The 25,738-nt window shown below is 48.8% G+C and overlaps 10 protein-coding genes across 10 annotated transcripts; 2 read left to right on the top strand and 8 right to left on the bottom strand.

The window, feature by feature from the left end:
* Positions 1 to 888: 888 nt before the first annotated feature.
* BDW43DRAFT_319030 (putative salicylate hydroxylase) lies at positions 889 to 2,436 on the bottom strand (the record flags this gene model as incomplete). Its single annotated transcript, XM_032048814.1, has 6 exons — positions 889 to 1,217; positions 1,276 to 1,385; positions 1,440 to 1,518; positions 1,586 to 1,650; positions 1,701 to 2,293; positions 2,356 to 2,436. The coding sequence occupies 6 exons, from the start codon at positions 2,434 to 2,436 to the stop codon at positions 889 to 891; spliced, it is 1,257 nt and encodes a 418-aa protein (XP_031901047.1).
* Positions 2,437 to 2,604: 168 nt separating this feature from the next.
* On the bottom strand, positions 2,605 to 3,427 carry BDW43DRAFT_274553 (2EXR domain-containing protein). Its single transcript, XM_032041739.1, has one exon. The coding sequence runs from the start codon at positions 3,375 to 3,377 to the stop codon at positions 2,724 to 2,726; it is 654 nt and encodes a 217-aa protein (XP_031901046.1). The 5' UTR covers positions 3,378 to 3,427; the 3' UTR covers positions 2,605 to 2,723.
* Positions 3,428 to 4,587: 1,160 nt separating this feature from the next.
* BDW43DRAFT_299864 (Zinc/iron permease) lies at positions 4,588 to 5,646 on the top strand (the record flags this gene model as incomplete). Its single annotated transcript, XM_032044797.1, has 1 exon — positions 4,588 to 5,646. The coding sequence occupies one exon, from the start codon at positions 4,588 to 4,590 to the stop codon at positions 5,644 to 5,646; it is 1,059 nt and encodes a 352-aa protein (XP_031901045.1).
* Positions 5,647 to 7,979: 2,333 nt separating this feature from the next.
* On the bottom strand, positions 7,980 to 8,436 carry BDW43DRAFT_274551 (uncharacterized protein). Its single transcript, XM_032041738.1, has 2 exons — positions 8,168 to 8,436; positions 7,980 to 8,110 (listed from the first exon to the last, which is right to left on the bottom strand). Exons 1-2 carry the CDS (start codon positions 8,351 to 8,353, stop codon positions 8,036 to 8,038), a joined length of 261 nt encoding a protein of 86 aa, XP_031901044.1. The 5' UTR covers positions 8,354 to 8,436; the 3' UTR covers positions 7,980 to 8,035.
* A 2,924-nt stretch (positions 8,437 to 11,360) lies between these two features.
* Positions 11,361 to 12,720, bottom strand: BDW43DRAFT_274550 (uncharacterized protein). The gene has a single exon (XM_032041737.1). The coding sequence runs from the start codon at positions 12,373 to 12,375 to the stop codon at positions 11,584 to 11,586; it is 792 nt and encodes a 263-aa protein (XP_031901043.1). The 5' UTR covers positions 12,376 to 12,720; the 3' UTR covers positions 11,361 to 11,583.
* BDW43DRAFT_274549 (uncharacterized protein) lies at positions 12,712 to 14,429 on the bottom strand. The gene has a single exon (XM_032041736.1). The coding sequence runs from the start codon at positions 14,294 to 14,296 to the stop codon at positions 12,986 to 12,988; it is 1,311 nt and encodes a 436-aa protein (XP_031901042.1). The 5' UTR covers positions 14,297 to 14,429; the 3' UTR covers positions 12,712 to 12,985.
* Positions 14,430 to 15,381: 952 nt separating this feature from the next.
* Positions 15,382 to 17,862, top strand: BDW43DRAFT_299862 (Zn(II)2Cys6 transcription factor; the record flags this gene model as incomplete). Its single annotated transcript, XM_032044796.1, has 9 exons — positions 15,382 to 15,458; positions 15,515 to 15,637; positions 15,693 to 15,796; positions 15,851 to 15,973; positions 16,027 to 16,568; positions 16,622 to 16,895; positions 16,944 to 17,122; positions 17,178 to 17,361; positions 17,414 to 17,862. 9 exons carry the CDS (start codon positions 15,382 to 15,384, stop codon positions 17,860 to 17,862), a joined length of 2,055 nt encoding a protein of 684 aa, XP_031901041.1.
* Positions 17,863 to 18,146: 284 nt separating this feature from the next.
* BDW43DRAFT_65177 (NAD(P)/FAD-dependent oxidoreductase) lies at positions 18,147 to 19,744 on the bottom strand. The gene is made up of 2 exons (XM_032050340.1): positions 19,446 to 19,744; positions 18,147 to 19,397 (listed from the first exon to the last, which is right to left on the bottom strand). The coding sequence occupies exons 1-2, from the start codon at positions 19,650 to 19,652 to the stop codon at positions 18,315 to 18,317; spliced, it is 1,290 nt and encodes a 429-aa protein (XP_031901040.1). The 5' UTR covers positions 19,653 to 19,744; the 3' UTR covers positions 18,147 to 18,314.
* A 1,647-nt stretch (positions 19,745 to 21,391) lies between these two features.
* Positions 21,392 to 21,844, bottom strand: BDW43DRAFT_310558 (uncharacterized protein; the record flags this gene model as incomplete). The annotated part of the gene is made up of 1 exon (XM_032046968.1): positions 21,392 to 21,844. One exon carries the CDS (start codon positions 21,842 to 21,844, stop codon positions 21,392 to 21,394), a length of 453 nt encoding a protein of 150 aa, XP_031901039.1.
* A 3,297-nt stretch (positions 21,845 to 25,141) lies between these two features.
* On the bottom strand, positions 25,142 to 25,642 carry BDW43DRAFT_310557 (aegerolysin type hemolysin; the record flags this gene model as incomplete). The annotated part of the gene is made up of 2 exons (XM_032046967.1): positions 25,142 to 25,463; positions 25,530 to 25,642. The coding sequence occupies 2 exons, from the start codon at positions 25,640 to 25,642 to the stop codon at positions 25,142 to 25,144; spliced, it is 435 nt and encodes a 144-aa protein (XP_031901038.1).
* Between the last annotated feature and the right edge of the window lie 96 nt (positions 25,643 to 25,738).

Below are 25,738 nucleotides of genomic sequence, written 5' to 3'. Positions count from 1 at the left end.
CCTGAGGAACTTGATCTAGCCGGACCATTCCTACTCTGTTGTCCATCAATCTATGATCGTCCATGTGAACAAAAAAAAAATTTAAAAAAAGAACAAACATGCTCGATACCCAACATCGACCATGTTGGCTGATACAGACACTATCTTTTCATATTCTCCACCATCAGCGCGATAGTCTTCTCACGATTTTGCCGCAGGTTGACATGGTAGGTCCGTAATTTGACAACACGTTCCCAGGCTATGTGAAAGGATGCACACAGTGAAGGGGAAGCTTTCTCCAAGGTGCAAAGAATGGCTTCACTGATATTGACACAGGTTTTTGGCATTATCTCTTCGAGACTGTCGAGTGGAAGAGGTAGGGGACATTCCGCCTGAAGGTTTTAATAATCAGGGAGAGGTAAATAAGCTAGTTATTCTGTCCAGCTACTTCCATCCAGTCTCCGTCGATCATTGCTTCACTTAATCCATATTTTTCTTGCCATTCCTGACCGCGACCGAGACGAGCGTAACCTTTAAGGCCTGTCATAGAAGAAGATGTCATAGTAGTTAGCCTACTAGGGGATACAATCCAAATGTACAAGAGCCAGCAAAAGAAAATAATGAACGAAGGACTTTATATCTATTTAGAATAGATAGATCTCCCGCCCTTCATCCTCATTGGCCCCCATATTGCCCCATGTAGCACACAGTCAGTCGTCGGAATGATCCTCCTATATAGACGAATTCATAAGAGACGCAAGCTAGTCGACCTTCCCACTACGAGATCAATCCAGAATAGATGAGTCAGTATGAAGCACACTTGAAAACACTGCATCCCAATCCCGTGATATATACGTAAGCCATAAGAAAGCAAATTGTAGAACAATTCCTGTGCTTCAGTCTATGGACTCATTGTTCTCGCAGATAAGACTGCAGCTGCTGCTGACTATGTTTGAGCACATCGTAGCGAAAATTATGCTCCATCAATTCCAACGGCGAAGTAGGTACTGGCACGCCTTCTGGCATATATTGCTGCGCGCGTTCACGAATCTTCCACGCTTCATCCATTCCTGCATTTGAGAGGATCTGGAGTGCTGATGCGCGCTTTACCCGGACCGTTTCGAATACCCTTAGGCGGCGATGGATCTCGCCGAGCCCGGGACTGGCCGGCAACTGAGTGAATATCTCACTCAACGCACCAGCATCCTCAATCGCCTGGGCACCACCTTGGCCATGGTCTAAAACGCTGGGGTTAGGAAGATGTATCTTCAAGGGAGGTGGAGCTGGAGAACGTACGAGGCAGCATTGGATGCGCTGCATCGCCGATGAGTACCAGACGGCCACAGCTCCACGTTGCGATGGGATCGCGGTAGAGAAGCGGCCATCGTTTGATACTTGTAGCTTTCCTGAATCGTTGGTTAGCAATCGACATCAACGAACAGACAGCCGTCATAGTTTACTTGATAACCGCCAGAGCGCTTGGGTGGAAGTCGGGATAGTGGGCAAGAACATCGGTGACCCCGGCGGACCGATCCCAGTCTATTATTATGATTTCAATGATGGTTAGTCCCAATGCACGGGGAGGTCAAACACGAAGGAGACCGACTTTCGGGCTCACGGCCATCATTTTCCTGATCAGAATGGATAGCCACAAAGTTTTGTAATGTATTACTGTACAATGCCATTAGTTGATGCATGGATTTGACGTCGAATAATCTCACTCGGCACATGGATACGAGACCAGCCGTCTCAACCCCTCAGCGACTAGAACCCTCATCACGCCGTCGCCAACTAGTAAAGCCGTCTCGGGGTCGCGGCGCAGCTCCTCCGTTGGGATTATGAAGCGAAACGCTGCTGAGCCGGTAGAGACTGCTGGTCTGCCCTGGCCCACAACCTGGTGAATAGCGGATGTATGGACGCCATCTGCTGCCACGAGTAAATCCGCTTCCTGGATCGACCCATCGGCCAGCGTTATCGATCCCTTTTGCGCATCGTATGCTATAACCTCGGAATTTAACACAATCTCTGCGGGCGCGCCGGGCCCTTCCTGCACTGTCGCCAGGCGTCGCAGCTCCGAATGAAGGTCGACTCGATGGGCCAGGAGCCACGGCGCGTCATACGTCTCCGGAACGCTCGAGCAGTCGAATTCGAACACTGGCTGGAGCGAGCTACCGAGCACGAAGATCGACCGGCGTGCGGTCACCATGCGAGCCCTTTCGGGATCAAATCCCCAGCTCAAAAGAACCCGAGAGGCATTTGGACAGACATGGATCGCGGCACCGACCTCGCGGAGATAAGACGACCGTTCCAAAACCTGTTAGGCGTCGGTTTGTCTTTCAATTGATTGCCCGGCGAGCTCAAGGATATCGATCTTACCTTGACTTGGTGGCCAGCTCGCCGGAGCCCGATCGCGGCCGCGAGTCCGGCAATCCCACCTCCGATAATAATCACCCTCATTGCGATCGATAGAAAGATCAGTCAGAATTGAGGGGGGAATTTCCACAATTGCGAGGGTTGTTGTGCTTTTGCTTCCCCTCTCTGATCTTCGCATTCCAGAGATTATGCGACAGGGATGTTTTAGATTAACATGGAGCCCCGTGCGTTCGTATTATCGCTACACCTGCATCTACGCGAGAAGAGCGGACATTACATTGCGTAAGGAGTAGATAGAGAGGGTAGGAAGAGGATTAGAAGCTATTATATAATACATAAATAAATCTATATTGAGAGGAGGTTCCAGATCTTTATTCCACTCCCGTCTCTATATCATCAGCTTCAACGAGGATCCTTCCCATCGTGGCTCCTGTGTGGGATCTTACTTGGATTTGTGGTAGAAGCCACTTTGGGCTGGTCCGCACGCCTTCGACAAAGGCATCCTTGAGCACGCCAATAATATCCTCATCCCCTATCAGTGGCTGATTAGACACCCAGGGCGGGGATGACGTTAAGGGTAACACCACCAACACCAGTTCCTTCAGCTGCCCCATGCTACGCAATCTATCCATCCAGTACGAGCCAAATGTCATATAGTCCTGGATATCAACCATCAGCCGTTGGAGAGTCGCCCGCTCCGTGTCACCTAGGTATGCTAGCACGGCCTCATGTAGGTGCACAACATCCCGCTCCGGAGCGAGATAGATGCGGCCATGCGGGGCATGCTCTGTGCCGAAATACGGAGTGTATAGTCGCAGGGACTCATGGCGAGCCTCCATATTTACCTGCAGCTGGGGTGGGTTGGCACGGTTGGCGCGAAAGCACCGGGCATACCGTCGGGAGGTCGGAAGGATGCCTCGATCGCAAGAGATGTGGATGACTCTCTCCTGGATCAGTGAGAGGTGCCAGATGTAGTGGCGGATTTCAGCAGGTAGCGCCTGGAATTGGTGAAATGTGGCGGGCATGAATAAGGTATACGACGTCGGGCATGTACTTGTCTGTACATACCTTGAGGATGAGAATAATAATAATCAAAGGACACGCTGACAACTTCACTTGTCAGGGTTGATATATATATCACGTGATATTTTAGACCCCTTAGTCATCCATTCCTCCCTCAATTTTGAGAGATATATGGAGAGGATGAGATATATATCGAAGCAATGCATGACCTGGCCTATGCCTATATAGCTGAAATTCAGCATTTTGGACCATTGTCGTTCGACTATGCCATGACGGGACTTGAGTACGTTCTATCCATGTGTACATCAAAATCTGAATGGTGGTTTTCACCACCACACCAGTCGACGACGTCTGCCGAGAGAATGATCGCGGAATGTTATGAATTAGTATTTTGACCAAACATGGGATTCAGTCGGCAATTATTTCGGGCTGCTTCCATTGGTTTGCCGTCCAATCTTTCTCTCCCACGCGACTTTCAGAGTGGTCGAATCGGATGTCTAAACTACATATTTTCCTCGCTCAGGTAGAAGACCGCCATAGAACAAGAACAGTGCCACCCGGTGATTTCCTTCCGACTTGGCTTCCTTTGCTTGTTTCTGCCCAGAGATGCTTGGTAGAAGTAAAGGCAGAGCGCTGGCGAATAGACCACCAACTTTGAAGGGCAGGTGGAGAAGCTGAAACACCTTTGGGGACCTTGGAGGACCATTTCGATCGTCTTGCCTTCGATTCGAGAGTAGACAACATGGATGTCACCCGAATGATCCACTCGGCTCACAGGGTAGCCCACGATATGGACATACATGAACTTATACAGCCAATCACACGGAAATTAATCTCCAGTAGAACATACTATCAATAAGTTAGGAACGTGGTACGAACCTTAGCGGTCTCTCGATATTGCCACTCGTCGAATCTTTCCAAGTTTCGCGCACTCCGGCTCAGGTCCTTGGGCCATGCCATGTTCGCTTCTAAGTTGCTTGCTATCTCGCAGTAACTAGAAATGGTAACCTCGTGTCTGTATAGCCCCTGTCAGTGGCTCAGATGCGCCAGCCATGGGTCCTTTTGCTCCCAAGGTGTCCCAAAGAGTTTTTTCCTTTTACTTGTCGTGGGTTTGCCTCCTTTGTCGCTACTTATAAAACGGAATGTGCCGACGCCAGTGCGAACCAGAGGGAAGAGTTAAGAGACTACCTGAACAATTGGTTCCCTTTCACAATGTCGTCCTTCAATCCTAACAACGTGGATCTTGACACGGTTGACCCCGTGGATGTTATCTGTTACCTTAATGCCTCAGAAAATGGCTATGATGGTCGTTTAGGCGCGCGTATATCCGCAATCTTCGTGATTCTTATTGTCTCAACCGCCGTTACCTTCTTCCCAGTCATCGCCAAGCGCGTTCCTCGCCTCCATATCCCCTTGTACGTCTACCTCTTTGCACGCTACTTCGGCGCGGGGGTCATTGTGGCGACGGCCTTTATCCATCTTCTGGATCCGGCCTATGACGAGATTGGACCGGCCTCCTGTGTCGGCATGACCGGTAACTGGGGGGACTACTCGTGGTGCCCAGCGATTGTCCTTGCTTCTCTCATTGCCATTTTCCTCCTAGACTTCGGCGCCGAGAGGTACGTAGAGGTCAAATACGGGATCTGTCGAGAAGACCCGGAGCCAATCATGACCAGTACAGCAAGCAACCACATGGCGCCTGTCGCTAAAGGCAACCAGGCCTTGGAGAAAAAGGAGGCCGCGCTTGAATCGCAATCCGTTGATGAGTCATTCGTGGACCGATCATTCAAACAGCAGATTGCTGCATTCCTGGTCCTCGAATTTGGGGTCATCTTCCACTCCGTCATCATTGGCTTGAACCTTGGTGTGACTGGAGAAGAGTTTTCAACCCTATATCCTGTCCTAGTTTTCCATCAGTCGTTTGAGGGACTCGGTATTGGGGCCCGAATGTCCGCAATCCCTTTCCGCAAAGGCAGCTGGCTGCCCTGGATACTGTGCAGTCTCTATGGACTGACAACCCCGATATCTATCGCTATTGGACTCGGCGTCAGAACAACCTACAACTCGGGCTCCTACACCGCAAATGTTGTCTCGGGTGTTCTGGACGCCATCTCTGCGGGCATCCTCATCTACACTGGATTGGTAGAACTGTTGGCGCGCGATTTTCTTTTCGATCCTCATCGTACGCGGGATAACAAGCGACTCACCTTCATGGTGATTTCGATGCTCCTCGGGGCTGGTGTGATGGCGCTTCTGGGCAAGTGGGCTTAGATACTGAAGCCACTGTGGACAGTACTGTACTCCCTCGAATGACGATTGAGATCCGAGCGCTCAGTCCTATCCATTTCTTACTGCACGGTACTCCGGCGGAGCTCCGTGAAGATTCCCAAATGTTGGATTCAATCATGTTTTTCTTTTCTCCACTACCTACCTCTCTCTCGTCCTTCACGGGTCGACGATATCTGAGGAGCACCTCTACAGAACATAGTTCTAAGCAACAGTGGATATAATCCATTTACCATTGCTTAATTCTCGCATTACGCACAGTTTTTTCACCTATACCTTCCGATAATTCCTACTTCCGTAGAAAGGCTCACTTGTACTGATATAAATATTGCGAAACTCGGAGATGGAGGATAGAATATTATATCCCGCGTTGACTTGTGGACTAAAACAAAACGCGCGCTAGCATACACGCTACAATATTTGATCATACCCACAGTAATGTACATGTTCATCATGAAGAGAAATGTTGGAGAGAGGGGGATGGAGGGAGAGAGCAGTCGGCCAGGCTGGCAGCCATATCTACTGCCTCTGCTGAATATCGAAACTCACACTATACAAAACAAGGTCAAGCACCACAACCAAATTTCGATTGTATGCCTTTGATGGCTGTTCACTAGTTAGAAACATCGACAGCAGGGTCTGAACAATGTGTGGAAAAACCGAGGTCACGGGAGCTCACCTTGGATTCTATTGTCATGTTCGCAAATTGTCGATACCGCAAATATTAGGAACGGAACTTCAACAATGTAATGTTTGCTTACCGCAACCCAACACACTGTTCATGGGTGGCAGGCTAAGCGACATGTTAAACATATTGCATCTTTGAACTAGGTCGCCTTGAGATTTCCTATCTCGAGGGATCTACGAGCTCTGGGAGCATCACCAGTTCGAATTTTCGTTTTCAGGGGTGTCGTAACCTCATACATATCGACTCACGGAAAGTGCCCATGTTCAGGCCCCACGGCCTCACCATTCTCGACGAGGTGCCTTAGTGCATCACACGGGCCACGAATGGCCGCACTCAAAGAGCCGATACTGTAACTAGCGTGGGAATTCCACTTCTATTGGTCATACGCTGGCTTTGTCGGGCGACATGTCTTCACACACTGGCAGGCCAAAAGCAAATCACGCATAGTATCACAGCTATTTCATCCTTTGTCATTTACTATGTGTGCATGTTTGGCCAGAGCGAACCGCATGCCGTCTCAAGAAACCTTCGACACTCTGGCAGCCATCAATGACTTCTTGAACCAATGCCAGACTTCCGGGGGCCATAGACTTGCTAGAGTCTCCCCACGGGAGACTTATGTTATATTACCAGAAATACGGGCGGTATCGAAGCACTCCCCGAGGCGAGTGTGGTGTTTTTCTTCTTTAGTGGCGAATTGCAAGGTCTTGTTGCTTTGACCTACGAGTGGGGGCAGATACCTTACAGACGTGATCTATTTTACTCCACCACCCTTTCCCTTATTAGATAGGCCCGTGAGGCACCCGGTTTAGCACAGTTTTTGAGTGGGTTTGTGGTTTCCTGCTGTGTGTGCTGCTAACCTATCTGGATTGGGCAATGCATATCATCCCGCGGGAAAAGGCATTTTTTCCCTTTCCCGAGTAGACTTCACTGCAGGGACAAAAGCTAGCTTGAAAGAAATGGAAATAGTACACTAGTGTAGGGCACACCGAGAGTATAGGCGATAAGAGGGAATCAAGGGTTCTTACGGCCCACGTGAGTGCTCCCAAGGTGCTCAGGATATCAAGGTCCTCGTTTGCATTCGCGTATAAGAACACCCGCCGGAGTATTTGGCCTAGTTCATAGGAAAGCCTTCCCTCTCTTTTGGCCTTCGCAAGCCGTGTTCTAATTCCTCTGTTATACGGGGAGACTTCAGCCTAAACAATGTGGTATCTCAGCATTCATTGACACTCCAAAAAGCCCTCTATACAGATTATCCAGGCAGAGTGGGGCAAGTACTATGCCTTAAAACTTGTTTACGTCGGCCAGACATGTCAGGCTATACCATCCCTGTCCCGGGTCTACCTAGCCTAACTCCACAATGCAATCAATGTTGGGTGACGAAAAACCGAGTCCAATGCTTAGGAGCTTTCTTCTCTGCCCCCCACGCCGCCATGAAAGTCTAATGCTTTCATGGGCTGACGCGCTTTCCCGGTGTCTCATCCTTTTCTGCGGTTCTCGCGGGTAGACTCCATTTACTCTACTCAAGACAGTCCTTCGGATCAAGCCCAGGAACTGTATAAATAGGGTAGTCCTTTCATCCAAGGACCAGCTTTCTTTCATCATCGTATTCATTGTTTGCAGAAAAGCCTCGTTTTCAGCTACAAATCTCATTTTCAAGAATCTCGCTCACCACGACGTTCATATTCAGCCAAGATGTCTCCCTGTGCTTGCAACTGCTGCAGTGGCAACTGCTCTAGCTGCTCCTGCTCCTCTTGTACTGTATGTTTTGCCTGTTTTGATGCTTGGAGTTACTGTCTAGCTTACACATTGTCGCAGCATTAAGGAGGTTCCTCCGGATGTTACGCCGCATGCACACACTGGCTTCGACCGGTCTCCCTCTCTGCCTTCGATCAATGATGACCACCTCATAGATATCAGGAATCGCCAGATGTCGTCGACTGAGGTCCATGATGAGAAGGGTGCATGGACGGAGTGGGCTAGCAATGACAAGGATAGGTGCATGTCTGGTTCTGCTCTCTCTGTACTGCCTCTAGCACGGTCAACATTTACTCTCTCTAATTCAAGAACGCTGCACGACAAAGTGATATTGATACACTGAATGCTGTAAAGTAATACGTCCTCTATAGCGGTAGTGAACCTCACCTAGCTTGTCAGCGATCCTGGGCTTGCCTGTTTCGCTAGTCCAATAATTGACGTAGTCTATTATGGTTGTATGCCTTCCTCGAGTTACGATAGCCGATGTGAAATGCAACCTCCCGTACACCATCCAGTGTGCAAAGTGTTACAAACCAAAGATATTAGCTTTCCTTCTGTGTAGCAGGGTAAATTGATTCACTTTGAAGTACTTTAGTCTCATATTGATTACCCTTAAAGATACCGATCTTAAAGTAATTCTCCCTAGCGGAAGCTTGCTCGTCGACTGCTGAGAAAACTGGTCCATCTTCGTACAGTTAATGTTCCAGCCATGTACATTTTAACTACACATGTGGTGCGTGGATCATAACCACGATCTGGTAGAACCTGTACCATGGGAACATAGTACTATAGGTCGAACATCATGAGTAGTGCGGCCTCATCGCAGTTGTCGTTCCTTGATCATCTTAATTCGGGTCAATCACACTACAACATTTTCTCTACTCTCAATTGTGCTCTTACTTAGACATATGACAAGTAGATTCTAGTAATATGTGTCCATTCAATGAGCAGTATATTGGGTTTTACGGGTGACGATGCTGATGCTAATGAAGGGGCCTACCTTCCACACCAGAACCCGCATGCTGGTTTCAGTCTTTTTTTGCTCTCTATAGTCTATCTCCAATCCCCAGTTAAGTTCTACTTCCCGGATCAACCAACGGGTGTGGATTCGAGTATTTTATAAGCAGATCTATTAACTCTAAGCGAGGTCCACTCTATTATATGAAAATACTGCCCGAAATCTATAGGAAGATACTTCCCTGCGCAGGAATCGAACCTAAAGCCGTTAGGGCTTTCCTTGGCGAGCAGGTGACCGGTCGGGACAATGATAGTCCGGTACCTACACCTGAGGCAGTTTTTCCTTAGTCTCTTGGCATAGGGCTCGCCCCCGTGGCCATGATTGGCCGATTCCTCGAATGGCATCAAAACATTCCAGTCTCTATAGCCTCAGTAACACATTCACGCATCCAGGAGAATAATAAGTTCATATATACTTGCTAGTTCCATTAGTACAGTGATGTCCATTTGTAGGACAATCGCCATGATTGTCATTCAAGGTCGAGTTTGCAATCTGCATGAAACACTCTGTCTACCATATATATCTTTTTCCAGGTGAGAGTTCACTGAGCATATACTACTATCCACTATGGATATTGTTATTGAGAGTACCATAACGTGCTAAGATTACCCGCACAGTTTTCGAAGTCGAATTATCAATTAAGAAACCGCAAGATGACAGGTGCTAGCAACTAGTGTTTATACTGAATACGCCTATAAAATTACCTAGTATCGGAGACATCTGACATATGTCTGGTAAATTTACCCCTTGGAGAAGTATGTGGATTGTTGAATACTATGGTAGTCTGGCCACATATAGAAAAGGCCTCCTAATTCCCACCTAAATAGGCCTTCTAGATAGTTGAACAAGGGTCATAAATCTGATCGTTTGGTATCGTTTCATACAGATATCTTACAAGATATTCTACAATTTGTGATACGACTCATAGAACGACGTTTCACCCAATGTACAACACAGGCTCTTTCTTCAAGGCGTTTTCTTCCTTCCTATCTCCGGTGACTCCTTTTGGGACGGGACGGTACAGGAGTTGATCTGGTATATTCCTGGTAGCTTATTTAACCCCTCGACGAGTCCGAAGAATACTTTAGTCGAGAGCTGACGGAACTCAATATAGTCAACCGAACAGGAGAGACTCCCACACAGTCAGCTCTATAGTCGACAGTATCCCTGGTGAAAACATGCGTCACCCACGCACCCCGTACGCCGTCGTTTTGTGTTTATGTGGCTCTCATCCAGACCTTTTTCGTCATGTCAGGCGGTAACTCTATTACCTACTATGCTCTGACAATCCTCAAGTCGGTTGGCCTTGGGTCCGACCAGGTCCCCCTTTTCAATGCCATCCATGGACTGATCAAGGCGGTCTCGATGTTGTTCTACACTTTCTTCCTCACTGATCGTTTCGGCTAACGCCTCCTTCTTGTCGGGTCCGCCGTCAGCACCTTGTGTCTGCTCTATTTGGCTACCTACCTTGATGTCGCTGATCTCTCGACTTCTGCCTCCTCGTGCCCAGAGGCCTGGGTCAGTATTATGAGTATTTAGTCTTTGCAGTCGGCTACGCGTTCGGCAGGGCGCTGGTGTTCTCACTCACGGCATCGGAAATCTGTCCCACCCATTTACGCGGGCCGCTTGTCACCCTAGCATTCACCTATCAGAATCTGTTGAACTTCGGCATCTCACGTGGATTCTTCAACGTGATCGGTATCAATAAAATCCTACAAGTCATTTTCCCTCTTCACGGCATTCACGGCATTACCAGCCTTTGGGCGTTTTCTGCGCTCCCCGAATGCAAGGGGTGATCCATGGAGGTTGCGGATGAGCTCTTCGCTCTGCCGTGGTATAATATTAGGCTTCGGAAGGGTCCGACCAGGTTCGAACAGCCGCGAGATGTGGGTGACGAAGAAAAAGCAACTTCATCCCATGAGGAAGAGGTACGGGCAGATTATAAGGAGACAAGGCCATATGGATGGCTACGTTCTCAAGTTCGTGTATTTCATGTAGCCATTTAATGCACGTGAGGGTAACAGTTGCCATGGATCGGGACTTTGAACGGGATCTTGGTCATCCAAAATTAGCGTCACTTTGAAATTTCATACAGCGTTGATGTGATCACACTGGTGAGCTATATCGTGCATGTTAGCGACTATAAGAAAGTATCCAAGATCCGTATTGCAATCTTGAAGGGCCTAGTTTAGATGGACACTATTTGAAGACAATAGATATAGATTCTCGACCTACGACGCTCCCTCTGAACACCGTTGTTGTGCCTTTTACGTACAGGATATGACATCTCTCAGTATGTATTTCGAAAGGGGATAAAGGACAATAATGGGCCAAAAACTAGTACAGGAAGATCAATCACCATCACCAGACATGAAGTTATTCACATAGGCACGATCCTCAAAATCGCATCATAAATAATAACCCCAACTCTCAGACACAAATTTAAGATAGAACGACTTCACATAACCTCATTCCAGCATTTACCACGGCCAAGAGCCTTGTCACAATCACTTCCAGGAAAGTTCCTCCAAGTCGAGCCATTCTTCTTGCAGTTTGAAAACCAGCCGTTGTAGTCCATGCAGATGTCATGCCTCTTCTTGCACTTGTTGTTATGGATGTTGAATTTGTCACTGCAATTGGGGCCGCCGTGGTTATTCATGCAAGACTTCTTTCCTCCTCGCTTCGAGTGGCTGCCATGATCGTGGTCGAGGACAATCTTTTCACCAAAATCATAGACAAGCACGTTACCATACCGAGCATTCGGCTTTGGAGCGTTCTCAAGGTAGATAATACCATCTTTGATGATGTTACCTTCAACACCTGTGATTGAATCGGTCTGCCGGCGGCCCAAAACAGAATGATCGCCATTGATTTCCTTCAGGTCCAACTCGCCCATTGGGCTTGCCTCATGGTACTGGCCGTCGTGCTCGACTAAAGCTCCGTCGACTGGGAAATAAGCTCTTAATGTGCCGGAGCCTTGATCGTAGAAGTAGTTTGGCATGTTCTTCCATACCTCCGGGTGATTGTTGTAGTGATCTTTCAAGTCATCTAACTCTTCGGCGGGGATCTTGATGGCTTTGTAGCCGACCAACTTCACAGTGTCGTTACCAAGTGAATAGTTTAATGAGTTGATGTACCGCTCTTCGAAGAGTCTTAGATCTTTTTCTGATAGAGGTAAAGCATGACAGGAGTTCAAGGGCATCAAGAGAGCCGCGAGCGACAGCAACTGGGAAGCAAAAGCGGCCTTCATTTTAAGGATCTGATCTGTTGTAGCGATGCTTGATGTGAAGGCTCGTTGTTATACTGGTATTTGTCGGGCTTCCATCGTCCTATTTATCTCCCAGTTTCTAGCAGTACTCGACAGTGATCAGCCAGATATTTACAACCCCCCTCCTACTACTGCAATACAACACGAGATACTCATGCCACTGAGATGAATCCCCCATTTGCTCTCTGCAAACTTGTCGAAGATTGTCCTAGTTATGGCTAATTTAAGAAACTAGACGGTCTTGGACTCGAGTTCATGTTCGTAACATTTCTTGGACTGAAGAGAATACGAAGATAGCCTCCTCTACAAAACTATTTTTGGCACCACACAGAAGGACAATGGTAGCGGGATTAACCCTCCAATCAATTGTTCATGTCGGACCTACTAATGTTGAATAGCTTCACGGGGCTGTGGGAATACGAGACGGTCTTGGCGGAATATCTACTTCACCTCGTGTCGCTTCGGAGCACATGAAATTTAAGGTCTCTCTAAGGTATTCTACCACATCGCTAAGACGCTAACGGTGGGGTCTAAAGCACATATCTCAACGAGGAACGATGTAACATTCCGGTATAGATCAACTACCTGAGTATCATAACAGAATGTCATAGTCTGGGGGCATTGCCGATCTGTCCTCGTATTGTGGAAGAACAGGATTGGCATGCAAAAGGCCCTCGGGGAGATCCTCTCCAGAAGTCACTTCATGCAGTGATAGAGGGTAAAACGCCTTGAACGATTTCCATAAATGTCTTCGATCCAGGAGGTTTCCACTTTCCCGGTTATAGGTATCTTGGCCAGTGATGATATCAAGTTTCAGTTGGTGGCTTACGGTAATTGCCCACTTTGTGACCGACCTGGTGTGCTGATGGTGGGAGTCATACGATGGGGGCACTGGCCCAGTGCCAATAGAGTATGAAGACATGTCTAGGCTGTCGACCGATCTCGCGCTCGTTGGGATCGTGATGTCCAACGGGATCTCAATTCGGTCTTCCGTGCCTGGCTTGCTTGCCGTCCATCGTCCTCTTTGCTTCCCACTGCATACTTGACGTACGCATTGCTTCACGCATGTGGTGGTGCCTTCTTGCCCATCCGCAGCAGTATGGACCTTCATTAACCTTACTGTCTCCTCCACCCACCACCTGAGCTTTTTGATGACCACGTACTTCGTTTCCATCGGTCGGTCACCCGGTGTGATTGTCCGGCGAGCTACCAGGCTTGCTGCGTACACTAACTTGGTTGTCTTTGAGTCCGTGGAAATGGACGGCGTAAGCCGCAAAGCTGTGAAGAGTTTCGCCCCGTGATAATTTCGAATATGGCTGATGCTGTGACAGGGGCCAGGAATCACCCGACGCAGTATATCGATCGGTCTCATGGTGGTTGCCGATGTTCCTGAGGGCCACGTTACAATTGCGTTGATTGCATACGATATACCGCCGAATGTAGTTTTCATCGTCCCTGGTAGGGCAGGGGGAATGGCTATGGCAAAGTGAAACTGCTGATGGTTCTCGAGTATGGCTGGCGTTTCCCTTAATCTACAATCCGCGACCGTCTCTACATCTGCTCGATTCTCGGGTTCACCAGTTGCGTGGGGCGGGTGTGACATTGAACGTCGCCTCGAGATACGTTGCAGAAAGCGGATCTTCTTTTCGGCAGTAGTCATCGAGCGCGTTTGGGCCGTGAATCCTTGGGTCAGGGTGAGTCTTATGTCGGGGTATTCTCCCCGGTCAGATCTAGAGGGCGCAATGGGTACCAGGATAAAACCGAACAATTGAGGGCAATAGGCCTCGCTGGGAGATAACAGAGTTATGCAGTGGGTACTGGGGACAATCAATTCCAAGTCGCCAGCCTCTATCATAGTATTGATAGATTCGTATCCATCGTGGTTGAGTTGGGTGTTGTGCATCAAGTAGAGCCGTGATTAACGCACGGTCGTCACACGGGATGAAGTTGGAGAGAACGCACTACCGCTTCGCTCTCTCTCTCTGAGGGCAAATATGCCTTTAATATGTCGTCCAGCACGCTCATCCCCTCATTGTACTTGTTCGTCATCTTGCTAAATGCATCCAAGTGGGTCTCCCCGGCAATTTAAGCGCCCGAACAGGAAGCCAAGATGCATAGTTAGCCTTTTTATCATCCTGCGCCGGCCCAAGATTTCTTCTTTTATGCGGAGAATATAGGAAAGAGATCTATCTTTCCATGGCACAGTACATGCCGAATAACATGCCAAATTGCTGTTTCACCAGTTTCGGCTAGGGCGTACTACTAACCGGCCATCGCTCCAGGAGGAATGTTGCAAATCTTGAGACAGGCTTAATCTCCGAGAACATGAAATGTCCCACTGGGTGGTTCTTGCTTGCCGTACATGTGTAGGGACTTCATGAATGGTTTAGTTCGCGGTCCTTGAGAAGCGGAGGATGCCCTGGTTGCTGGAGTACTGAAATTACGAAAGTTCACTTTGGCATCGTTGGGTTCAAATATCTGAACAGTACCGAACAAATCCCTGCGATATAAAGGCCAAGACGAAAGCCCACAAAGTAATCATCCCTCCTAGACCTGGTATTACGGCCTTTTGGTTGACAGCCAACTACGATAGACTTGCAAGTCCCACCACGGTCGCTTTCCGGGTACTTTGGGGTTCTAAACCCTATTAGCGATGTAGTGTAGTATAAGAGCATTGATATCCCCTCCCTTTTCTATATGGATCGACGTAATAATTGATAGTATTAGTCTCCTCTCTACCTTGTCGTGTCGGCATGACTTCCGTTGCTCTAGAATCTCTCGGATGGGAAGCCGGTCTTGGGCTATCAAAGGGAATATAGCCTCAAGATACAGGACAGGATTGGAATACCAGATAAGGAGATGATATCCAGACCCACTTCCGTGCATCTTGTTACCCCGCATTCTGGTGGATCTCGAAAGCCCATTGTGTTTTGGCTGGATATCGGTTCTCGTCAAGAGCGTTAGGAAGAAGAACAGAGCAATGCCATCATGGTATCCTCCAAGCCCAGGACCTCCTCCAAAGCCATGGATGGATCGCATCGCATCAAGAAACGCTCGTCCAATGCGTGAGTTCCCCCAAGTGAGATTTACCACATCACACATAATAATTAGACGCATCCAGCTGTCAGAGATGCCGGAGACAGAAGATCAAATGCTCGGGTTCGCAGCCGTGCGACACTTGTAGTAAACGGAAATTAACCTGCACGTTTGATGACCGGGACCAGAAGATTCTGGTCACTCGGGGGTGATGCTCCCCCGTGTTTCTACTCTAGCAGACCATGCTGACATGGAGGACTCAGGTACATCGAAGACCTACACAAAAAGATTGCGCTACTAAGAGGAGGCGGAGATGAAGTATTCAGCCCCCGGAGTATGGAGCAGGACGTGCTCCATCCTCCCGAAGGTAAGGCCTCGCCCCCAGTGGTACATATACGGGACACCAACCGGTTCCTTCTAGGCGACGACACGGCCGTCGAAGGGGAAGCGGAATGGAGTCAGAATCTCGAAGGCGCATCACAGTTGACGAATCCACTCTCATCGGGTCCATCCACCTTCATGGCTGCAGCATCTGGCCGAATCTGTAAGTGGTTCGCTTTTCGCCCTGACGACGGGGCCGACTCAAGCGTGAATTAGTCTACCTAGGAACCTCGTCCAACTGGTCCTTTGCGCGGAAGATATTGAGCATGACGCATGAGCACCTCTACAACTCGCCGCTCCCCACAGGGAGTCTCTACTTTGACGGCTCTGCGTATGATTTGGGCTGGGATGGAACGAGGACAACCGCCAGTCAGGACATGCCTATGGCGCCGCCTCTCGATTTCTCCATCTACCTCATCAATGCTGTCAAGTTCCATGCGGGCCAGTTATTCCACCTCTTCGACGAAGAAACATTCATGGGAGGACTATACACCTTCTACGAGAGTCCTGAACATCAGATGGCGCATTCGGGCTTATGGTATATCCACTACTTGCTCATTCTGGCGTTTGGAAAGGCGTTTGTCGTACAGCGAAACCAAGGCAGTCGGCCGGCCGGCTGTGAATTCTTTACCAAGGCGTTGCAGCTGCTGCCGGACGCCACGCACCTCAGCCGAGATCCCATTGTCGCCACCGAGATCCTCTGCTGCATCGCCCTCTATCTGCAGTCGCTCGACTTTCGTAACTCGGCGCATAACTATGTAAGCAGCTGACCTGACCCCTACGTCCTGCGGCGCCGTCGTTGACCGTGTAGATCGGCCAAGCAGTTCGGATTGCCCTGGCTCAGGGAATGCACACCGACATGTCGGAGGAACACCTGGGGGACGCGCTGGTCCAGCGATGTCGGCGAATTTGGTGGACGATTTACATCCTCGACCGCCAGATGACCTCGTTGATGGGGCTGCCGCAGTCCATCCGGGACGATCAGCTCCATCATCAGCTTCCTTATTTCCCAGGGTCACCTCAAAAAGGTATCGCGCTCAGCATGCAAATCAAGGTGTGCCAGATTATGGACGAGATCAACAGTAGTAGGTCACCCCTTGAGAGCATGATCGGTCCTTAACTAACAGGTCTAGGTGTGTATGGACCGGACGGGCGCCTAAACCGAAATTTCCTGCTACGAACCAAAACTGCCCTAGCGAGCGCGGCGGAGTTGGTCAGTGAGCTCCGAAAATGCTACGGCTTGCGGTTGGACGAGTCCTCGATCAGCGGCGTGTCGCGATTGTCGGCGCACCTGCATCTACTCTACCATCAGGTTTGGCCCCTTGACCCCACGTTTTTAGTCAAGAACTGCGCCTGACCGCATACAGTGCATCGTTCTTGCAACCCGACCGGTGTTGTTCTGCTTTTTGAAGATGCGGATCCAGTCGGCCGACAGCTCTCTCGAGTGCCTGAACTCGTCGGCCAACGTGCGCAAGCTGATGCAGGTCTGCATCGACTCCGCACAGCAAATCTTAAATATCCTGACGGTTCTCCAGCAGCAGAACCTCCTAGGTGGGCAGCCTTCAAGGATACCAATCTAAAGGCCCAGCTGACCGATTTCCAGACAGTTTCCTCCCGTTTGACCTCGAATCCACGTTTATCTCCGCCGTCGTTCTCATCACGGCCCCTGTAGCCGACGCGCCCCTCCTCGACGACGGGACCACCTGGCTACATCAGAGCATCCTAATCTGTGATGAAATGATCTCCCGCGGGAATCTGATCGCTGGGTTTCGCAAGTCCGAGTTGCAGCAACTCGCCGGAATGCTGAACCACCTGGCGACTGATCGACTCGCGCACGGTCCAGAATCGGCTCGAAAGAGAGCGCCCGATGGAGTGACTTCCCGGCTACCGTCCCCACCCACTCCTGATGCTAGCCGGGTGTTTGGGGTTTCGGAGGTATCGAATGCAAACCACGGTTTGACGACGGCGGAAATCATGGCGGTCGCGGAGTCCATCGATACGGGCGATGTTGACTGGATCGCTCATGCCGTGACTGAGAATCACATCTGGTAGGTTTAATAATCTGGAAGTATAAGGATCAGTAGGATGATGAAGTAGTTTGTGAGGTGTGGCACTGGAAGAATCACTTAAAAGTGAAAGGAGAGAGAAAGGAAGCAAATAGTCGGTCATTCTTGCCGACCCACGTGACTGGTCACGGTCGGGAAAACGTGCCAAACAATACCCTGAAACAGTCGTCTATGGACAACACTTGGATGAGGTCGATATCAATTGGATATCTTATTCTCCAGATTAGATGGCATCTCTACTCAAGAGGTAGCTGCTGTGGGGTCTGTGTGGCGACCGCATTTGCATTGGGACACAAACGTCTAGTTCGAGATACATTGTGCAAAATGGATGTATATGCTCTACAGCCTTCTTTCCCTGCACATACCTATATGTTCGAACAACCCAAAAATTCTCCGTCAAAGTGAAGTGACCCGCTCAGTATGGATGACAAAACCCTATCACAGCTTCGATTGTCCCGGCTGAACATCGCGAAATTCCCTAGTTGCCCCCAACCTCCAGCTGACATCGTCTCCCCATTTCTCGTCGCTGGGTTTGGGTTGCTTCCAGCGCCAGCGAGCCACGGATTGTCGCTGGTTTGGTGCCTCCAAAAGGTCCTTTACCCAGCTACCCACTAGAGGGAACATCTTGAAGCCATGTCCTGAGTCACCCGACAATACAATGACCGACGATGCCGTATTCGGGACGTAGTCAACGATGAAGTCCGAGTCACTTGTGTCCGCAAACCAGCACAACGACTTCTTGACGAGCGGCCGATCGGCTAAACTGGGGAGTGTCTGTGCGAGCAACCGCCGAATCTTGGATTCATCCTCGGGGGGCACGAATCCACTGGACGAGAAGGAGTCCGGCGCATGGGATACGCCCGTGGTGGGATCCGTGTTGACATATCCGCCGCCCATGGGACACAGCTTCAGCAGTCTGGTCACTGGGTCGGGCTCAAAAAAGAAGCCAAGGTCTCGCGCATAGGTGACGGGAATGCCTCGCAGAGCGGACGTCTCCTCTTCTGTGAGATGGACGTGTGCGACCGACCAGGATTTGGCAACGACTTGGGCCCCGATGGTCGGCACCAGCTTGGCTGCCGCAGCACCCGCAGCTACGATGACCAGCTCTGCCCCGTGGAATCGGCCGTTCCTCGTGCGGATGCCAATGCTCTTACCATCCTTGTACACTACTTCTGCCACCGCACCGTGCTCCCCCAGGAAGAAGCGGACACCCGTCTTTTGTGTCTCGTGGTATACGGCTTTCAAGGCATTTCCGGAGTGCGCATACCCGTCAAAGCGATTCAGATAACCATTCCACCCAGGAAATTGTCCATTGTACTGCCAGAACAGTGGACGGATGACGTTCTCGCAGTCGAGGGGAACGACATGCGGTTTCAATTGAGCATGGCGGTTGGCGGATGCTTGGAATCGCTTCAGCGTCGCAACGGCTCGCTCGGGCGCTTCGCCCGAGACACAATGCAGGAAACCCGTTTGATGGAAGTGGGGGGCGAAGAGAGGCGTTTTCCAGGCGGCGATCGCTTCCTATCTCGGGGTTAATTGACGCGAGGGATGGATTCTGGAGCTACTCACCATGGTCAAATCGGTGTAGAACGGATCTTCATACTCAGCTCGCACGATCTTATTCAAATCATTGGCGGCCGAGTAACGAGGGGGGATCCGGTCATCCTGTTCAAAGACCGAGATGTTGCTGTATCCATTCCGAGATAGCTCGAGGGCAGTTGAGAGGCCGAAGGCACCGCCTCCGACAATAATAACGGGCTTGGATTTGGGAACCATGATAGCTATCTGATGTGCATCTGCTTCTCCGTCTATAACGCACCGTTCGAAGAGCTCGATCTGGTCTTATATACACGCAAGCTACCCTGAAGCTGCGGTGGAGCTGTATGTTCGGGAACCTTGCCGGTCGATAACGCCGTTTGATGCGGGGATGGTGCAGTGACGCCAATCATGATGATATCGGCTATCGGATGGCATTCCGGTGGAAGTACCGCTGATGAAGTACCGATGTAGTTGTTGTTGGTACAAAGATATAATAAACAGTACTTAGATACTTAAGTCCTGCCCTTTCTTTTACACCTAGAATGCGAGGATCTGTGAAATTGACGCTGAAAATGACCACTGCCGGTAACTCCCAACCTCCAGCCGCTGCTCAACGTCCCATCATATATGTTCTGCAGCACCATTCTGCACACCCCGCCAAGAATTGTAAACTACAACAGAATACAAAATGGCATGGAACCTTGGTCCTGGTAGCGCGAACTTATGGTTCATATAATACTTCGCAGAGACTAGTTAACTACGTCACAAATATTATAGATTACAAAATATAGTAAGCGTTCTATTCCAAATATCCGCAAGAACATGCGGTTGTTACGGCACTAGCTCTCCTAGTTCATGCAGGCCGGCTACCGAGTATCACTCGCCCGATGCTTGACGCCCTTTATAATCACCTCACCGAGAAACCCAGCCTGTATACTGATAGGATGGCTGTTTTTCTATGGGTTAAATTTAAGATTTACCATCACTATCCAGCATTAAACGCGCCCTTGCCCAGGAAGGCTGGACGAAAAAGAAAACTTGATTAAAAAGTAAAAGAACCCGTGTCGGACTAAGCAGGTACTGGTAATAATACTACTGAGCACTAATATACGTCTGAAGTTACAACTAGATGTCATGGCGTCTTTTTGTAGCTCAGTGGTATTCTTACCGGCTCAGCCTGACAGAACAGAATCCTCTTTTGCGAGACTGCTATTAATATATACTGATAGAGCTGGTATAGATGCTCATGTGTGGGATTGGTGGTCCCAAGGTCTAAAGATTCCATCCATGGTGTTGTGGTCAGGTCACGTGGTTGCCGCCGTAGCTCCCTGTAGGCTCTGGCATATAACTTTCCAAGTTATATTTGTATCTTCTCGTTTATGTGGACGAGCCTGGATGTAATAACGGCTAGAATATAGACGGATAGGTTAGACTCCGCTTAGTGTGAGGCCAGCTAGAATTTATCGGGGTGAACGCTACCAGATCCTGCCGGTATATACTTAAGGTAGTATTATTCTGTCTTATATCTTCAAGGGTTCAAACTGATGCTGTACTCTTTGAGGACTTTATTAAGTAGCTTCTCCTGTACTGTGGGAGATAGCCGGAACCGAAATCCGTGCTCGTGATGGATAACGTATCTTTCCATTACTCCGTGCGAGTTAAGCAGTTGTGCTTCGAGGCAGGGGTTAAATATTATACTTGCCGCCTTATGGCGCACTCGATCTTGACGTCGTTCAGGTTCTCTCCACAAGCTCGGTGTCGTCCTCGATCTCATCCGCATGGCATCGTGCCATGTGAGACATCATCAGCAATCTAGCCCGAATTATACGAAACCTTGTTTCCTCCAAATCATTCTGCAAAATCCCTGAGCTTTGGCTCGGAAATTACGAGATCCCTCTCCAGAGGTGGATTTGGAGGATGGCCAACTACCTTCTCAAATGATAGACCCAGCTGTGTAGTAGTCGCAGTTGTGCTATCTACGTAGGATTCTCCGGTAACCAATGTTGTGTTGTTCGTCCGAGATAATTTAAGGGTTGTAGTGCGACGGGCTGAGAGAGAGGAAGATCTTGTAAGGAGACGATATTCTCGGGGCACAATTCCCATCGGTGTAATATGACCTCAGGATTTGCCCGATTGATACCAATAGTGACGACAAGTTTCACTGATGAGGTACAGGTCTCTAACCATCCTCGAGCATCAAGAGGTAGGTTCCGAGCGGACTCCGATAGACCTACCTCGACCACAAAACTTAGGGCCGTAGCCTTCGAAGCAGGAGCCCAGCAGAAATCAGCTTCTTTTTTCCAACTCCCTATCGTAACTGTCGTTGAACCGAGAAGGTCCACATGATCTTCCAAGTTCATGGAAACCAGCTCAAGAGAGATAAGCAATTCGAATGCTTTTGCTGCGATTCCGTGTTCAGGAGCCGACATGACTTTCGCGGCCAAGGTTCCAGTTTCTGCGTTATAAGAGAATCAACTGTACTTGCTTACTGGCGACCGATCACCACTCAGTCTGGAGAATTCGGCCATGGGGACAGCTGTAAAAGCGAGATACTGACCACGGGATTTGTCTTGCTGAAGTGCTTCTCGTTGGCGATCTAAGGTGTTTTGTAAACTCTGGCTGCTGGTAATTGGATAGTGCGGCAGTCCCTCCACTAGTTGCGCCGCAGCATCTTCAGAGTCGTCCCCAACAGTCCAGGGCTCAGAATATGCAGAATGAAAAATGATCGAGGGAGATTGTGCCGGGAGTTGCACCCCTGCGCCAACTTCATAACACTCGACACATGTATGCTGACATGTTCCCCTTCAGCAAGAGGAGAATATCCTGATACCTAAGGCAATTACGTCCACTATCAACGTGAGTCCCTCCCATACTCCCAGGACATCGTCACATATTCCCAGAAAACATTGCTTGCTCCCATGAACTAAATAACGTGTTGCCAGGGAACCGAGCTATTTTCCCACAAATATTACCTTCACCTGACTCTGAATCTATTGAATAGACGGCGGGATAAATCCTCCATTATAAAGGAAAGAGTGGAATCCGGATAGTACAGCGTAGAGATAATAAGAGATCGTGTTATGAAAACACTAACTTATATCCCGCAGCCGGCTTGGGTGCAGGGATACCAGCGGCAGCCTTTAGATAGTCAAGCACCCTGAGGGTTATAGAATGATATAGGTAGGAATGCAATAAGCTCAGTTGGTCGAGATACGTTGATTCCTGGTGTTTCCACCGATGACATCTACTTCCTAATTAGGCACCCGATGAGCCTGTAGCCGATACAATAGCTCCCTGCGCCCCATTCCCCTGAGATTCCACAGCAGGCCGGTTAAGTCGACCAACTAGAAGTTCGAAGAGTAGGACGGAGTTACTATAGCAGCGTAAATATACGCCATTTTCTCTCCTTCCCAGTAGTTTTACCGTCACCTAGATTCCAAAAGAATTATCTATCTTACTTAGATAGGGATTAAAATAGATAATAAGAGGGATTTCCTAAGAGAGATTATTTATAAGCAACGTATAATCCGGGAGACTGGAGGTATCTTGTAAATTAAGAAGAAAGCTTGCAATTTTGCGGCCCTTCTCGGGCTCCAAAGCATTTATTAAGCTCCCATCCGACAGACCAACACAAATATCTCTACGGGGATTCTTCAGCTTTAATAGGGGAATGGCTGGCAACGGGGAGGCCAAGACAAATACCAACTTAGCAAGAGATGAGGTGACTTGCAGTTAGCTGGGTCTTAATAATTCTTCCATGTTAATGACCCATGCTTTGGCGCATAATGACTTCTAACCGCTCACGTAGTAGACGGAACGCGCTTTACCAAAGGGGATATTCAACTAGCAGCAAACACCGCACTGGGGCACCAAAATAACAAAAGCGAAGTTGGTAAGAAGGAAGTCTCATAGGCCAAGCAAACCTCCGTCCGTACCTTAACTACAGTGACTCAATAGGGCAGTGCTCCCCCTCAGATTACCAGAAATTATCTCCACCATGTCAGTATTATCCGAGGCGTTAATCTGGCTCCTAACTGCGGCAATACGCAGCTGGAAGAATTCCCACTCACTCGCATTGTTCCATACACTGGTGGCACCCTGGGTACTCAGAGGATAGCAGTTAACTATGGTAATGCTGCTGGCGTTCGGGGTGTGCATTTGCCAGAGTTTTATAAGCAACGTGTGTACCAAAGACTCCCTAGATTTTGCGCCGTAATGTTTCATCGCCAGAGTGACAGAAGGTTTGTTGGATGCGGCTGGAGGAAATCCCAGCAACGAGGCTTACTTGACCACTCAGTGCCTGATTGGCTAGATGTAGTTGCTGTTGGGGCTGAACTGGGGACTGATGAAGATATTATAATCGAGCTTTGACCGAAGGATTGGATTCAACAATCAATAACCCCTGTGATACTCTCTATTCTCTACAATCCAGAATGCTACCGCTACATGCTAATTGAGCACCAATGCCTTTTCATCGTATCATGCAACGCTCAATTGAGCTCATTCAGTGTCCGTTCGTAAATTCTTTCGGGCTTGTGTTAAAGTCGCCAATCATGCCAGCTGATGTTTCCATGTCTCCTCTTAATGACTATAACATCAATTTCTAGATGGACCTGGGCATTACGGTCTCAGGAATTCGCACTGTGATATCTTCCTACCATTGTCCCTTTCTATCTGGTGGCGCGCCATACATTTGGTAGCCATCGCTCATATGACTTGGATCTTCTGTTTATCTCGCCAATCACTACCTAATCCTTCTCTATATAAATTTCGGAATGTTACATCTATGCGACTGTCATCACGACTACTGCAGTGAACTGCTCCATAATACGATGCATTGGCGGAGGCATAGCCTTAACATGGGAATGAATGTAGGTAGGCAATGGGCATTGTTTGTGATCGAAACTGCATAGAGAGTCTGTCTAGGGAATTGAACAGAGTAGTCTCTCTCAAATGGCCTCCTAGAAAATAAAGCTGCAAGCCCCGCATTCTTGCATATGCGTTACATAGATTTGATTTCCATCTTCGAAAAATCACCCCTCTCACTTTTTGGTCTTGCTTGAGGTTACACATTACTTCCCTTGCAGGACAGGAAAAAAAAAAAAAAAAAAAAAAAGGCAACCTCGAATAGACGGATACGTAAAGTATATGTGAAAAGATAGGAAACGCGGCCAGAATGGAAGCGAAATCCAAAAAGAGCAAGGCAAAAAATGTGGAAATCCTTCATGAGGGAGATGGCTCCGTGGTGGCTAGCTGAAAGGTTGGGGAAATTGTAGGGTCTGTGTGCCCACAAAAGGCGCTACTGCAGTTGATACATGCAGCTTTCAGCTACAACTCAAGTTCAGCTTGTATTATGTTCAAGTGGACTTTGAAGAGGAAGAGAGCTTCAAACTATGACCGATTCATTCTTCTACCCCTTTATCATTTCTCGGACAACGAGGCTCGCCCCTTTAGGAGCGAACACGGACTGCTAAATGCGAATGGCAATGAGAAAAAGAGATGTTTTATGTTAGAAGCATAACGATGAGTTACTTGGCTTTCCCCGCAATGAGTCTGGGTTTATTTGCTAGCTTTGTTGAGGCTGCCCGGCTATTGCACCTCCCTATCGGATGTACAGATTGGGAAATCCAAGATCGAGCGACACATATGTCTCAGAGTTCCACTTCATTATGGCCTTCCAGATTGATAAGCGAGCTTGGAGTACCAGGACCTGCAATAGAGAATGACTAGGTCCTATATATTTCGAAGTTAACAGTACCAATAGCACCGGTAGGGCTGTCGCCCCTATGACTGATGCCATAACCCTCCGCTGTCGAGGAGCTCGTCACCCAATTCCTTGATCCAGGGGTCCAAGGACAGTCCCATTCAACCTTTGCTACGGTCTTGCCATCAACTTCGAAAGAAATTTCACCTTCGGTACCCACTGCGGCGTTGGCTCTGCCACAAGAGCCGAAGGTCAGGTTATTCGTGTTGGGTAGGATTCGAGTTTGGTTGACCGTGTCCCATGACAATTCGATGTCTTTGTCATTCCAACGATAGAACTTGCCACTTCAATGCCAGAACTCTTAGCATAGCGCCGAAAAAGAAAAAAAAACAAAAGAATTATAAACTTACTCTTTCAAATAAGCCTCGCTAACCTGAATGGTATCCGGACAGGAATTGTAGATATCGAATCCGATCCACTGAGCATACGCGTCGGGACCATTTCCTCCCTGGGTGTTGGACATGACTGGTACGTAGTTTAATTTGAAGGCAATACTGAGGGTAATAGAAATCTTGCTTGAGAAATGAAGACGACAACAGAGCTGTGGGAGGTTTATACC

This window comes from Aspergillus alliaceus (genome assembly GCF_009176365.1).
Source record: "Aspergillus alliaceus strain CBS 536.65 unplaced genomic scaffold BDW43scaffold_18, whole genome shotgun sequence".
In the NCBI taxonomy this organism is placed as follows: Eukaryota; Fungi; Ascomycota; class Eurotiomycetes; order Eurotiales; family Aspergillaceae; genus Aspergillus; species Aspergillus alliaceus.
This window is presented reverse-complemented; position numbering and strand designations above follow the sequence as displayed.

What these genes read in the sequence shown, in the direction of transcription:
- BDW43DRAFT_65177 (XM_032050340.1), bottom strand. Translation starts at nt 19,652, where the DNA reads ATGGTTCCCAAATCCAAGCCCGTTATTATTGTCGGAGGCGGTGCCTTC. An exon ending in TCTACACCGATTTGACCATG is followed by an intron (nt 19,398 to 19,445) that starts GTGAGTAGCTCC and finishes ACCCCGAGATAG; the next exon opens with GAAGCGATCGCCGCCTGGAA.
- BDW43DRAFT_274550 (XM_032041737.1), bottom strand. Translation starts at nt 12,375, where the DNA reads ATGAAGGCCGCTTTTGCTTCCCAGTTGCTGTCGCTCGCGGCTCTCTTG.
- BDW43DRAFT_274549 (XM_032041736.1), bottom strand. Translation starts at nt 14,296, where the DNA reads ATGCACAACACCCAACTCAACCACGATGGATACGAATCTATCAATACT.
- BDW43DRAFT_274553 (XM_032041739.1), bottom strand. Translation starts at nt 3,377, where the DNA reads ATGCCCGCCACATTTCACCAATTCCAGGCGCTACCTGCTGAAATCCGC.
- BDW43DRAFT_274551 (XM_032041738.1), bottom strand. Translation starts at nt 8,353, where the DNA reads ATGCACCTATCCTTGTCATTGCTAGCCCACTCCGTCCATGCACCCTTC. An exon ending in CCGGAGGAACCTCCTTAATG is followed by an intron (nt 8,111 to 8,167) that starts CTGCGACAATGT and finishes GGCAAAACATAC; the next exon opens with AGTACAAGAGGAGCAGGAGC.